The sequence below is a fragment of the Thunnus maccoyii genome, chromosome 7, assembly GCF_910596095.1.
Source record: "Thunnus maccoyii chromosome 7, fThuMac1.1, whole genome shotgun sequence".
Lineage (NCBI taxonomy): Eukaryota > Metazoa > Chordata > Actinopteri > Scombriformes > Scombridae > Thunnus > Thunnus maccoyii.
This window is the reverse complement of record NC_056539.1, coordinates 7,358,170-7,370,716: the sequence shown is the minus strand read 5'-3', so window position 1 is coordinate 7,370,716 and position 12,547 is coordinate 7,358,170. Positions and strand designations below refer to the sequence as shown.

The 12,547-nt window shown below is 38.6% G+C and overlaps 1 protein-coding gene across 4 annotated transcripts in view; it reads left to right on the top strand.

Moving 5' to 3' along the window:
• The window catches only part of gabrb3 (gamma-aminobutyric acid type A receptor subunit beta3), a 54,633-nt gene that overhangs the window by 30,856 nt on the left and 11,230 nt on the right, over nucleotides 1-12,547 (top strand). For all 4 annotated transcript variants that reach the window (XM_042416134.1, XM_042416135.1, XM_042416137.1 and 1 more), the window contains 3 exons: nucleotides 9,721-9,941; nucleotides 10,883-10,965; nucleotides 11,560-11,697. In XM_042416134.1, the coding sequence (XP_042272068.1) occupies nucleotides 9,721-9,941; nucleotides 10,883-10,965; nucleotides 11,560-11,697 (442 nt within the window). The remainder of the gene's footprint in view (nucleotides 1-9,720; nucleotides 9,942-10,882; nucleotides 10,966-11,559; nucleotides 11,698-12,547) is intronic.

Here is a 12,547-nt window from a genome sequence, read left to right as displayed (position 1 = left end):
CCTAAATTAGGAAATAGGCTGTTAATAGTTATAAATAGTTCAGTGGCAGTAAACAGTAGCCTGTAATGTACTAGTTATGGTGTTCTAGGTGTTGTCTCTGGGTATTAAGTCAGCAAGGTTAACAGTGACACTGTTTGACTGGAATCAAACCTGAGTAAAAGTTAGTTTGAGTAATGTTTGTTGTTGCACCTGATAACTTTTGTCCAACATGTATATAATCCATCATAAACCTTGAATGCAATTATGCGCATGAAATATTTCTTCATTTTCAAATAGTCCTGGTTATTCTTAAACAGAAGAAGTGCAGCAGTACATCTATATTTGAAGCTAATGAGAGATTATAAGGGTTAATTGAGCGTACAAACGAATTTGCGTTGTTAAGCACTGGAAATTTGCTCGCTATCCTCTTTCACAAATTAACAATTACTTAGAAGTAATGAAAATTAGGTTTGTTAAGAAGAGATGAGCAGGACATAATTAAAAATCTCTGGGCTATAGTGGTAGGCTCCTTTCAAAGTGACATTTGTGAGACCATTATTCACCTCTAGCAGGTACCTAGTCATGGTTGGAGCCTTGGATTGGTTTGAATTTCTGGAGATGATGACCTGATTTCCTCTGATTTACTGCACCTGTAGCAGCTTTAGCTAATAACTGTAGTTTTTCCTCTTTATTACACTCTTAAAAGATTACTTCTCGGCCTCCTGTGTCCCTTTATGATATTTCAGTTATTGCCTTCTCTGTCAAGCCTTGTTCCTAATGCCCTTTGAGTTGTTCTCATAACAATTTAATAAACTTAAGTTTTAAAGTGTAGCCTCACAAAGCCATTCTATATTTTGTGAGCTCAGTTTTCATCACAAGATTCAAAATATCTAGTGAGAATCAGTTGAGCCCAGAAGATACATCTCTGAGCAGTGTTGAGATGACTCAAAACCCTTGTGAACAACCAGTTAAGCTAAATGTTCCATTCACATTACATGTTCGAAAACAAAGCATGATTCTGCCTCTGCTTGGCATATTTTTCTCCCTTCGATTTATACAGAAACTGATTGTGGTGAATAGTTGCCTGTGGAAATTTAACATTTCCAGAGCTGCTGCCATGACTTTACGGTGTAAAAACCTGAAGCAAACGCTAATGACAGCCCAGTTAGCGGTGTGTCCAGTGTCCAATCAGATCACAGGAGGGTTCATATTGATGTCTGAGTGAAGATGAGACCTGTCACTCATCTATTGCACAGCTTGATTGAAGATACATCTGTCCTGAGCAAAAGCTTGAGCCTTCCCAGACCACACTGAGAAAAAAACACTCAAAAACACCAAAAAACCCCAAAAATATACCTCTAGTTAAACTAATCATATGTCAAGTGTTTTGTCTCACCTTTGAAATGCCAGAGCTGCTGATTGGTTGCTTTTAAATATGTGTTTCTGCGTGCACATGCATGATTGCGTGTGTGTTATTAGCGGTAACTTTTTAATCTGTTAATAGGATCTGTGTGTACATTTAGTAAATCTCTGTCGGTTGTTGGTGCTGAGCATAGAATTATGCTGTAAGAGAATAAGGAGTGGGACACAGACAGATTAGATCTGCAATGCAGTGCATGTCTGTCTCTTTTCATATGCTTCAACAAGGAAGACTTTCTGTCTTCACGTCTCTCTGAATTATCTTGAGTCAAATCGCACTTTTCTTATCAAGCTGTGACGATTGAGTGACGATTAGTGTTTCTTGTTTCATAGTCATTATTACACTGGACCCTCTTTTACTTTGAAATGTGATGTTATCAGTGGATTTCTGTGGTTAGTTTGTCGTCAACACTCTCATAACAATACCAGTAAAACTTAATCTAATAGTGGTTTGTCAAGGAAAAGGTGTTTGTTAAAAAAATGTGTATAAGGCAGCAAAAAATGACAAAACAAAGAAATCATGATTAACAGATGTGTCATTAGTGTGTGTGTGCGTGTGTGTGTGTGTGTGTGTGTGTGTGTGTGTGTGTGTGTGTGTGTGTGTGTGTTTGTGTGCTCTGTGGCGCTGGCCCAGACCCAAGAAATGATGCACAAGGAGGAAGACCTGTAATTGTGGTCTGTGCTGCAGTGCAGGTTGTGAATTGGGGAGAAGAGGGGCAGAAAACAGAAAACTTGGCCCAAGATCAAGTTCATCTGCCTGACATTTAGAAATAGCTGCGTGCTTTTCGACATGATACACAGCTCTGTTCCACATATCTTACTCTGAGCAGGACTATCCTTTACTTAGCTCAAGTTTTTTTCCCCACTGGGAATTGTTTGACATTACTGAAAGTAGTTTTAGAACAAAACTCGAGGCATTTTTAAGGAGGAAGTAACTTCCAAAGTGACTCCCTAAACCCCTCCAGTCTGTTGCTTTAGGTTTTAGACTTAAGAGCCGTACATAAGGAGCTTCAGCCTGTTAAAAATGTTTAATTAAATTTCTCATATCTCAACTTTGACCCCCCTGAATGAATAAGAAAGTGTAGAGTTTAATTTTTACTTTGTGTGGAACTGAAGGAGCCATAAAATAGTTTAATGATCTATTCCTGAAAAAATAAAATCTGGATTTTCAACAGACTGATTTTAAGTGACGCAACAGCTACTTGAAGTTTAATATCTAACATGCAGGATGTAGAGCTGTTTTGATCTTCATATAGCTAACATGCACATTTATTTACACTAATAATTAGAGATGCACCAGTATTGATACTGATATTGGATATCAGCCTGATACTGACTCAAACAGCTGGATGGAGTATCGGTGACAATGGGCCGATCTGGTATCAGATACCATTATTTTAATAAACAACAATTCAGTAAATTTATATCTACGTATTTATCTGTTACATTTTGTTTTACAAAGATAGGAAAGAAATGTTTAAGTCAAGCCTGATGTTGTCTTGCACATGAAAGAATGATCCCAGTGTCCTTCACACACTGAGTCACACAGCTTATTAATCAAACACTGGTTATAGATCAGTACTCGGTATCGGCTGATACCCAAAGCCCAGGTATCAGTATCAGGACTAAAAAAGTTGGATCGGTGCATCCCTACTAATAATAAATCCTCAGTGATAAATCATGATTTACATGACTGTGATGACTGCTCAGTTATAGTCCTTGTACAGACCAAAGCAGAACTTGCTCTCTCTCCCTCAGAGAAGTGGAGAGCATTAAGGTGTTGGCGGCGTGCTTTCAAACAGCCAGAGTCACACAAGGTATTGGCCCATTATAGCCTGTGTGGGCGAGCTGCAGAGCTTGTTGTCTAGGAGATGAGATTATTAATATATTTCTGACTTTACTTGCTCCTCTCCTTTATTTTTAGTTTGCAAATTTGGAATGTTTTATGTCCTTTTCTATTGTCTTGTTATTTTAATAATCCTAGTCAGTCAGTCTAAGGACAAAATGTAGTATTTTGTGTATCTATGATGAATCGTTCCCAGTAGTGAAACCCACTAGAGTTGCTATACTGTACGTTGCAGAGCAGCACCTGTCCAGGCACATAAAGCACTTTAAGCTTTAAAGCAGATCCTCCCAGCAGTGTTGTTACACATTTATTCAGTAGACACAGTATGAGTTAGCTGGAAGAATACATCATGTGCTAAAACAGCCATCCAATTTGACACTATAACATCATCCACCTTGTACCCGAAAAAAGCGTCACCCTTAAAAAACTCAAACTACAGATGTTCTCCCAGATTTATATTGAAGGGTTTAGTTGATAAGTCAGCCACCCAACACATCAAACAGCCTCAGGCTCCAGCTACTTACAAGAAAAACTCAGCTAGAAATACTAGTGTAGTCCTCTATACACAACGTGCTGACATGCAATACTGCACTTACTGAAGTGTTATACAATAGAGGGATGTGACTCTACAGCAATATAACCTCTGTGTGCAGCACAGATTTATTCTACTTTAACAGGATGCTTAAAATAAAAATGGAACTTCAAGAGCTTTTATTGAGCTGATACACCTGATTCCAGGTGAGGCTAATTGTGGCTGAAGAACTTTTGATATGAGGGAATGTTATGAGTGCCTCAGGTAAGCTGAGATGACCCCTGCAACTGGCTTACAGTAGAGGGCAACAATATGTTTGAACCATCTCATTATACTCTACAGTATATATACAAAATATAAACCTTGCACACCAGCCTCATTATACATCTAACTGCCTGATAAGCTTGATGGTTTCACATACTGGTTAGCTAAAACAACAGAGCACAACACACACTGACAGGTTCCTTCACTCAGGTGTAATCTTTGACTGTAAAACCATATTTTAAAGCTGCAATAATCAATATTTTTATATTAACAATGGACCAAATGACTATTTGTACTGTGAAAGAGGTGGCTATTTGTGACAAACCTGCAGTTCCCCTCAGCTCCATGGTTCCTTTTAGCATCTTTCAGCTCATTGTTTTGGTTTAACGGCCCACAACTTTACTGTTTTGGTTCTGCTTTCATTAGTATTGTGGAGATCTCAGCTGCCAAATATTTCCTTCAGGATTTGGTGGAGAACAAACCAGAGCTGAAAGGAGAGGGAATATTGGACTTCATAACGTAGCCAGAAACGCAACATCAGTGGGATGATATTGTTGCTCTGCATCTGCTGGATGAGTAAATGAGCAATTGTTAGCTAATAGGTTCACCATAACATCTTTAAAAGGTGATAATATGTTTATATCTTGTTGCGCTGCTTCAAAGTAGCCAAAAAAAGTCAATCAATGCAGTTAAGGATCCCTCGGACTAGTGTCATTATTTGCCCCTTCTGATCATCTTCTTCAGCCAAACCATCATTATATCAGTGCTACATATTACATTGCTAATTAACAAGCTACACTGTGTAAACTTAAATAAATCTGATCAAAATATTGGATTGCAAAATAGTATTACTTCTTCAAGTTTCATTATTTTCCACCAAATTCACAGAACCACTTCAACCAGAGTGAAGACAGATATTTAGAGATAAATTGTGAGTTTAGTCTTGGTTAATGTTTTTAGTTTCCTCGGTTATTGATATATTGTCTTATGATGCTCCATTATGGCTTCAGGCTTTTAATGTACTGTATCTACAAATGCACTATAAATACTTCATCAAGCTGCTTAATGTGTGGTTATTCTTAAAGGACGGGGAACTGCTAAGCATCTAAACTGACACAAGTCATCTAATATTGTTTGGTTCATCCATAGAAGCGATGTTTATTTTTGTCCATTTTTCATGGAGTAGTTGTCAAATACTACCTTTATATGTTGTTTTCCCCTCAACAATCACTGTGGGATCAAAGAGATATATTCTCTTTCAGCTTGTCAGATCCATCATCATATTTAGAAGATTGTTATTAAGTTTGTCACAGAATCTGTGATGGTTGTATAGAGAATAATTTCTGATTGAACAATTCTCAAAATCAAAAAGAAAAAAAAAGTTTTCTCTTGAACCCCCCCATCCCCCACCATACATAAACGCCTCCCCCTGTACCATTGCTCTCAAGAGATAATAGTATTTATAAGAAGCCTGTTTTTAAGATGATGAAAGGGATGAAATCATTTCATGAAAGGCTTGTAAAATGCTGCGTGGGAGGATGCAGAGACTGAAATTATTAAACGCATGGTTTGTAAAACATGTATAGTACACTTTTGAATCCTACTGGGAACACTTAGCTGTCTTATGAAATGATGAAAAGCCCCCCTCTTGCGCAGGGCAAGCATCTCTGAGTGCTATTCCTGTATTCCCAGCAGATATCCTGGTGTTAAGTTGACGTAGACGATGTTTGACTGGCACACAGTAACCATGTCTGAGTATGAGACTGTGAACCATACGAGCCGAAGATGACACGACAGTCTCATCCTCCCACTGGGCCTCATTTACTCAGTGGTGCTGAGAACAAACCCCTTTCTGTCTCTTGTGGTCTACATATCTGACAACAAAAACACTACCCTTTACATTCAGTGTGCCTAAACACTAAGCAGAGCAAAGAGTATCTACAAGTATTATTAAAGTGTTTTTGTTAGTCAGGCGATTCATAGTATGATGACAATGTTTTGAAATCTTCTGTAGGATGCTCTTTGAAAGCTTCTGGTTATCAGATATAGCTATTGATAATGTAATTGAGAAATGAGTGATTATTACACACAGTCATTCTCTATACAGACTCATTTTCAATAGGGCTGGGCCATAAATCAATATTATCATTAATGACTTTCAGTGGAATCATATTCATGTTTTACAAAACTTTGTAGCAAAATGTAACTACAAAGTAAAGCATAGCATTAGTTTTACATTAACTGATTGGCTTCAGCTGTTTCATTGCCTCATAATCAGTGACTCATTCAGCAGCTGATTAGTCACAGCCAATCATATTCATGCAGGTCATTTCATTATACTGATCTCAACCATTTCACCTTTCAACTATTATATCATATATTATATTATGACTACTGCATTGAGAATTGATTTTGAATGTTCAAATAAGATGTAGGCTCACTAAAATATATTCTATATCACAGGTTAAGGAGTGTTGAAGCTGTTCTGGCCCAAATCTTTACTAAGACACTTTTTGTTGGGTTTTCTTTTAATTTCATTTCATTTTGTAGGGATATTTCCTCTGTTATAACATTAATATTTTCTTCAAATACTACCCATGTACATATTCGGTCTAAATAAATAAATAGTCTGTCGTCATTCCAGTCTGCTGCAGCCAAAGACTGGAACAATCTGCAAAAAATGCTAAAACTGGACAATTTTATCCCCATGTCAGCTTTCAAGGACTGTATTATGGACATTTTCACTGATACATGCAGCTGTTTCCCGTCCCACTAATATTCCCTAACCCTTGTCTGTGTGCTGTTTAGTGTTATGTATATTCTTACTGTCCTGCTGCCTGTTTGTCTGTTTGTCTTACTGCTTGTATGCAACTCTTGTTCTGTTGTTGTATTGCCTGATGCTGTTGTCTGCTAGCTACCTGCCTGATGCTTGTGTGCTAGACTGCATGTCATTTATGTAATGCTTGTTGTGATTGTATGTAAGTAGTGGGTGTGTTGGAAGTGTTTGGATGTGTACTGCTGTCTTTTTAAATTTTGACTTTTCTTTTTAGCCCCTACCCCCGTTTCTCAAAAGGCTTTGCCTTTTGCCAGGCTGTCATTGTAAATAAGAATTTGTTCTTAAGGACTTGCCTGGTTAAATAAAGGTTAAATAGAATAAAAATAAACATTAAAATTATAGAAAGCTAAATGTGTAACAACAGTGCAACAATCTTCTAAAATGAAACAGTTTTCCATTTTTGTTGGAAAAGTTACCTTAACAATAACTTTAATAAGTGCTTATTATTATTCTGTTGATTTGACCAAACAGTTAGTCAACTAATTGTTTCAGCTCTTTTTCAAGGCTTTTAAACATTTTAAAAAATTTATGGAGCATGAGAACAAACAAGTGTGACAGACTTTACCTTCAAAAATACAAAACACATCAAAACACAAAATGTACTGGTGAAAAAATCAAAGTGTTGCAGAAAGTTCACTTGCTTTAAGATAAGATAAGATATACTTTATGTCCCCGAGGGGAAAATTGTCTTGGGCTCAAGTGTTGTTTTTCTATATGCAGCTGTACTGCATATAGAAAAATACAGGGAACATACAGTATAGATACATAATCTCCATATGTACATGACTGAACACATTCACAATGCACAATTGTACCCTAGTACATAAAGTAAATGCTGTGTGATAGAAAGACCAGCTGTTCTTACAATGATGATGAGGTGAGCTGCTTTTGCTTAAAGCAGGAGGCTGTTTCAAATATTTTTGAATTATTATGTGTAATCCGAAGCTTTCTGAGCAGCCAAAACAATACTATTGGGCAAGAGCTGGCAACACTGACCCCTGAGGGTGTCTCCCTGTACACAAAGTGAAAACCCTCAGTGGGGAATAAGCTGAGGCCTAGAATAGATCCCTGTGGGACATGCGCAGGGTGTTGGGAGCAGGAGGGCGTACTGTACAGTGTGTACAGTGGGTGCTCAGCTAAGCTTTGTTTCTAAGAAGCTAAAGCAATGTCTAAGGCAGCGGAGGACAGCAGCTGAAGTGGGATCTGAAGAACTGAAACGGACTAAAATAGTTGTGTTCCAGACATGGAGTGAGAGGGTTGGTATTGTAGATGGGCTCCTTCTCTGTAGTATAAGAGCTGTTGTGTAAAGCTGATTCACCCATCCCACACCTCTGCTGTATGTGGGAGAGAACGTAATGAGGGCATCTTGTCTTCACAGGGGTGAAAGAGAATTGGGAGGGTGAAGGCATCTCTAAAGAGACTCTTTAAAAAAAAACAACACAGCCAAACCTCCAGCCAGGGATTTTCTGGAAACTTACCAACATTACTTACTACAAAACCTACATTTCATCTCACAGCTTCAAAAATATCTATCCTCCTTTGTTTAGATGCAGATTTTGGAGAAATGTGATCAGGAGTATGATTCATTTTATTTTCGTCGGTAAGCAAAATGCTCCGTGACAAAAAGGACTGACAAAAACTTAGTGACAGTAGAAAACCCACACAGGCACAGAAACTAGAAGCAACTTTTTAACCAAGGGTAAGAATAAATACAGCTTCTGATAGTTCATGCACACTGAATTATTCATAGGATTCAATATTATATTATATTTTACTGTCAGTCAAATCACCTTGTGTAAGTCATTCCAAACAGAAAACAAGCCTACAGTTTGTCAGCCACGCATGATGCAGCTGCCCCTTTGCACCAGCTGTGTTGTTTACAGAGTAATGAAAGAATCAACAAAAATAATGCATTTCTTTACGTCGTCAAAATCAGGTCAGCAGTTTCCAAGGTGAGGAAGCCAAACACCGACATATTAGTTCAGCGTTGACAGAAGAAGATATTGATTTTATATATCCAAAGGAAATCTAGGCAGTTTGAACAATTTATTATGAGTACGCCATTGTAGCGGAGGATTGAAATGTCGGCATTTTCAGCATATTTCCCGAGACCTGCTTATTTATTTAAGAGAACATTAGTCAGCAGAACAAAGCCAAGTGAGCAAGTAAAGAGCTCCATTAAAGGTCTGGAAAAGCTTTTGTGTTTGATGGATCCACTGAATGAATGCCTAATAAATTATTGACAGCCTTATGTCATAGCATGTATGGTTGGTAATATGTAATGATGTCTATCTATCTATCTATCTATCTATCTATCTATCTATCTATCTATCTATCTATCTATCTATCTATATATCTATATATCTATCTACTTGAGGTATGCAGGGGAGTTTTGGCATGCTGAAAAAGTGGTCAGTCACTGAGCTGAAACATAGCATTGATGCTGTGCCGACAGAAATGGAAATCTATAGTCTGAGGCCTAGTGCCAATCTTGTGCCCAGAATGGCTGAGAAGGGTTTCTCATCGAGGCAGGTCTTGAAATATGGTCGCCCAGGGCAGACTGATGAGAACCAGAGTTGTTTGACAATTCTATAAATAAAAATATCACTTTTGTTACAAACAAAAATCCATCCCAAGCTTTAGGCTGTAGACATGCAGAGCTGAACTTGATAACCTTGTAAGAAAGGCAAGTCTGGTTTCAGGCAGACAAACAGTGTTGGCTACGTTGGAGTGAAGAAAGTACAAATATCTGAAACAAAAAGGCATTATTTATATTGTATCTACTGTACCATATACATAGTATCTCTGCTCTTGATTTTGATGATGCTCTTTCTTTTCCCACAGGACTACACATTGACTATGTACTTCCAGCAGTATTGGAGAGATAAGAGACTGGCCTATTTAGGGATCCCTCTCAACCTGACACTGGACAACAGAGTCGCAGACCAGCTCTGGGTACCAGACACCTACTTCCTCAATGACAAGAAGTCCTTTGTGCACGGCGTCACCGTGAAAAACAGAATGATTCGACTCCACCCAGATGGCACTGTTCTCTATGGCCTCAGGTGAGCTCTATTCTCTGTTGTTGACATCTCTTTTCATTCCCAATCCTGCAGGGCATTATGAGCAGAAACACTGGGGTTACTTCTAAGACAGATTTACTGTAAGCATTGATTGCAGATAAAGCCCCTATTTACACTTGCCGTTCAAGTGTCTCATATTCTGATACAATCCAGATATGAAACACTTTTATTACTGTAACACACATTTTCTATATGCGCCCCTATTAGCTAGAAGTCCATCCATCTTGGTGTTCTTCTGCTTTCACACACTCAAGTCTGCTCCTATTGGGAGCACTAAAGATTATGTACGCAGCTCAGAGAAACAAATGTATTTCCACGTTTTCACCATCTCACACCGCCTCCCGAGGTGGTTTCCAGCAACTGGCGGGCAATCCATCTCTAATGCTTATTGGTTGCGATTACTCTTAGCTTTTACGCTATCACATAGTTATCCAATATGCCCAAGACACAAGAAGTGGCTAAGTGTGAATGTTTTATTTGTTTTGTTGAAGCCATTTAAGCTGCAATTCTTACAGCTTAATGCCAATACAGCGGGTCTCACATCGAATTATATCTCATAACTCGTCTCATATGTTTATTTGGACTGCGGCTCAAGATTGGATTCTCAATAAAACACTGCAGCTCTGCAAAGCATGGAAGTGCCATTAACAGTATCTGGCAGGCAGTCTGACTTTCAAACAAATAATAATGAATGTCATTGCATTGCCAAGATGTTTGTGTCTTAATAATTTGTTCCATTTGAAATGAGTTCTTGTTTTTATACAGACTGTAAGAGAGCACATCTCTCTATGTATTTGTTCTTTGTCTTCAACAGTTTGACATTATGCTTTGTTAATATGTCTTCATGAACTAATACCTGTGCTGCATTTAAAACAAACAACCCAGGTAATGTGCGCCTCTTTTTCGGTCTTGTTTTGATACAGAATCACAACAACAGCAGCCTGCATGATGGATCTGAGGAGATACCCGCTGGACGAACAGAACTGCACTCTGGAAATTGAGAGTTGTAAGTTTAAGCCACACGTCTTGTGCTTAGTAAAGAAATACTGCAGACAGCTCTGCTTTTTCATCACTTAAAAATATGAATAGCGCTGTGATTGTCATAAAAAACTTCATACTCCTCATTTCATGGAGACAGAAAGTGCACAGGCTGCTGAATTGCTCTCAATTTATTAAGCTGTCATATCTCAATGAGATTGCTTGCTTCACTCTCTCCAGTTAGAGCTACCGTGTCTGTTTATCCAGAAAAGTTTTAACCAGGCAGTGATTTCCATAGCAGAGCCCAGTGTAACTTCATCAGTCCCGATGACTTGTTTGGCTACCTGAGCTGCCATAAAACTATTGGCGGTTATGGATCCCATGCATGTGGTATAAGTCTGTCTGCCTGCAGTGACACACATCTCTGTGAAGATTTACATCTCGTGCAATCAGCACTTACAGCCAGTCGAGTCTATGTGATTCATAGGGGCTTCCTGTAAATCAACCGTAGCTATTAAGCCCCCAGATTTCACTTAAGCAAATAAAAATACATAATTAATTTTAATCCTCCAACAAAATGAGACAGCAACACTTACCTTGTTTTCTGTGTGCATGTTTGCAGATGGGTACACAACAGATGATATCGAATTCTACTGGAAAGGAGGAGACTCTGCTGTGACCGGGGTGACGCGCATTGAGCTCCCTCAGTTCTCCATAGTCGACTACAAACTGGTCTCCAGGAATGTGGTCTTTTCCACAGGTGAATAAAGAGGCATCGTGAAAGAGGACAGAGTGAACAATAATGCTTCTCACATTCTCTGTAATTGTTTATATGTCTTATTTAAAGGGGACATATTATGCTTTTCCTTATTTTCAGACATATATATATAATGTCACAATGTCGGATATTCATGTTAAAAGTGTCAAATAACGAGGTAAACGTATGTAGAAGTAATCCCCGTGAGCAAAAAGCAGCAGCTTTAGACTGCTCTGAACGCTCGGTTTACAACGGTTTTTTCTACTTTTGGCCCAAGCTGACATCAGTTCGTGACGGGTTTCTTTATATGGACATCTGCTACACAGTGCGCGAGCTCGCTGCTCCTCTCCGAGAGTAGTCATGCCAAGCCATGACGCCATTACACAGCACAGCAAAGTAAAATAAGTAGTTTACCTGTTGGAGGTGTGCTGGTCGTCTGCAGCTCTTCATCAAACATCATCATTACTGTGGCTGTTTCTGCTTGTACTCTTCCTCCCTGCTTTATTTCTAACTGATCCGCTGAACAAATAGCTCCATATGTTGTTGTTTCGACCAGTTTTTAGCGCCACTAAAGAAGCTCCGCTAAGTCAGTGAGGAACACGTTTTTACTTCCTGTAAATTCTTCACAATAAAAGTCTCCCATTAGTTTGTTATTTAAAAGCTTTTAATTTGAAGCAGTAAAGCAGGAAATGTTTGGTTTGCAATGACGGTAAAATTACACAACTCTGATACGTAAAGTTGGCCAAACAGAACAGAGTGGGCTCATCGGGAGGGGGGCCTTAAAGAGACAGGAGCTAAAACGGAGTGTAAAAGAAACTTTGTCTATTGACGGGCTGCATAAAGGGCCAGTATA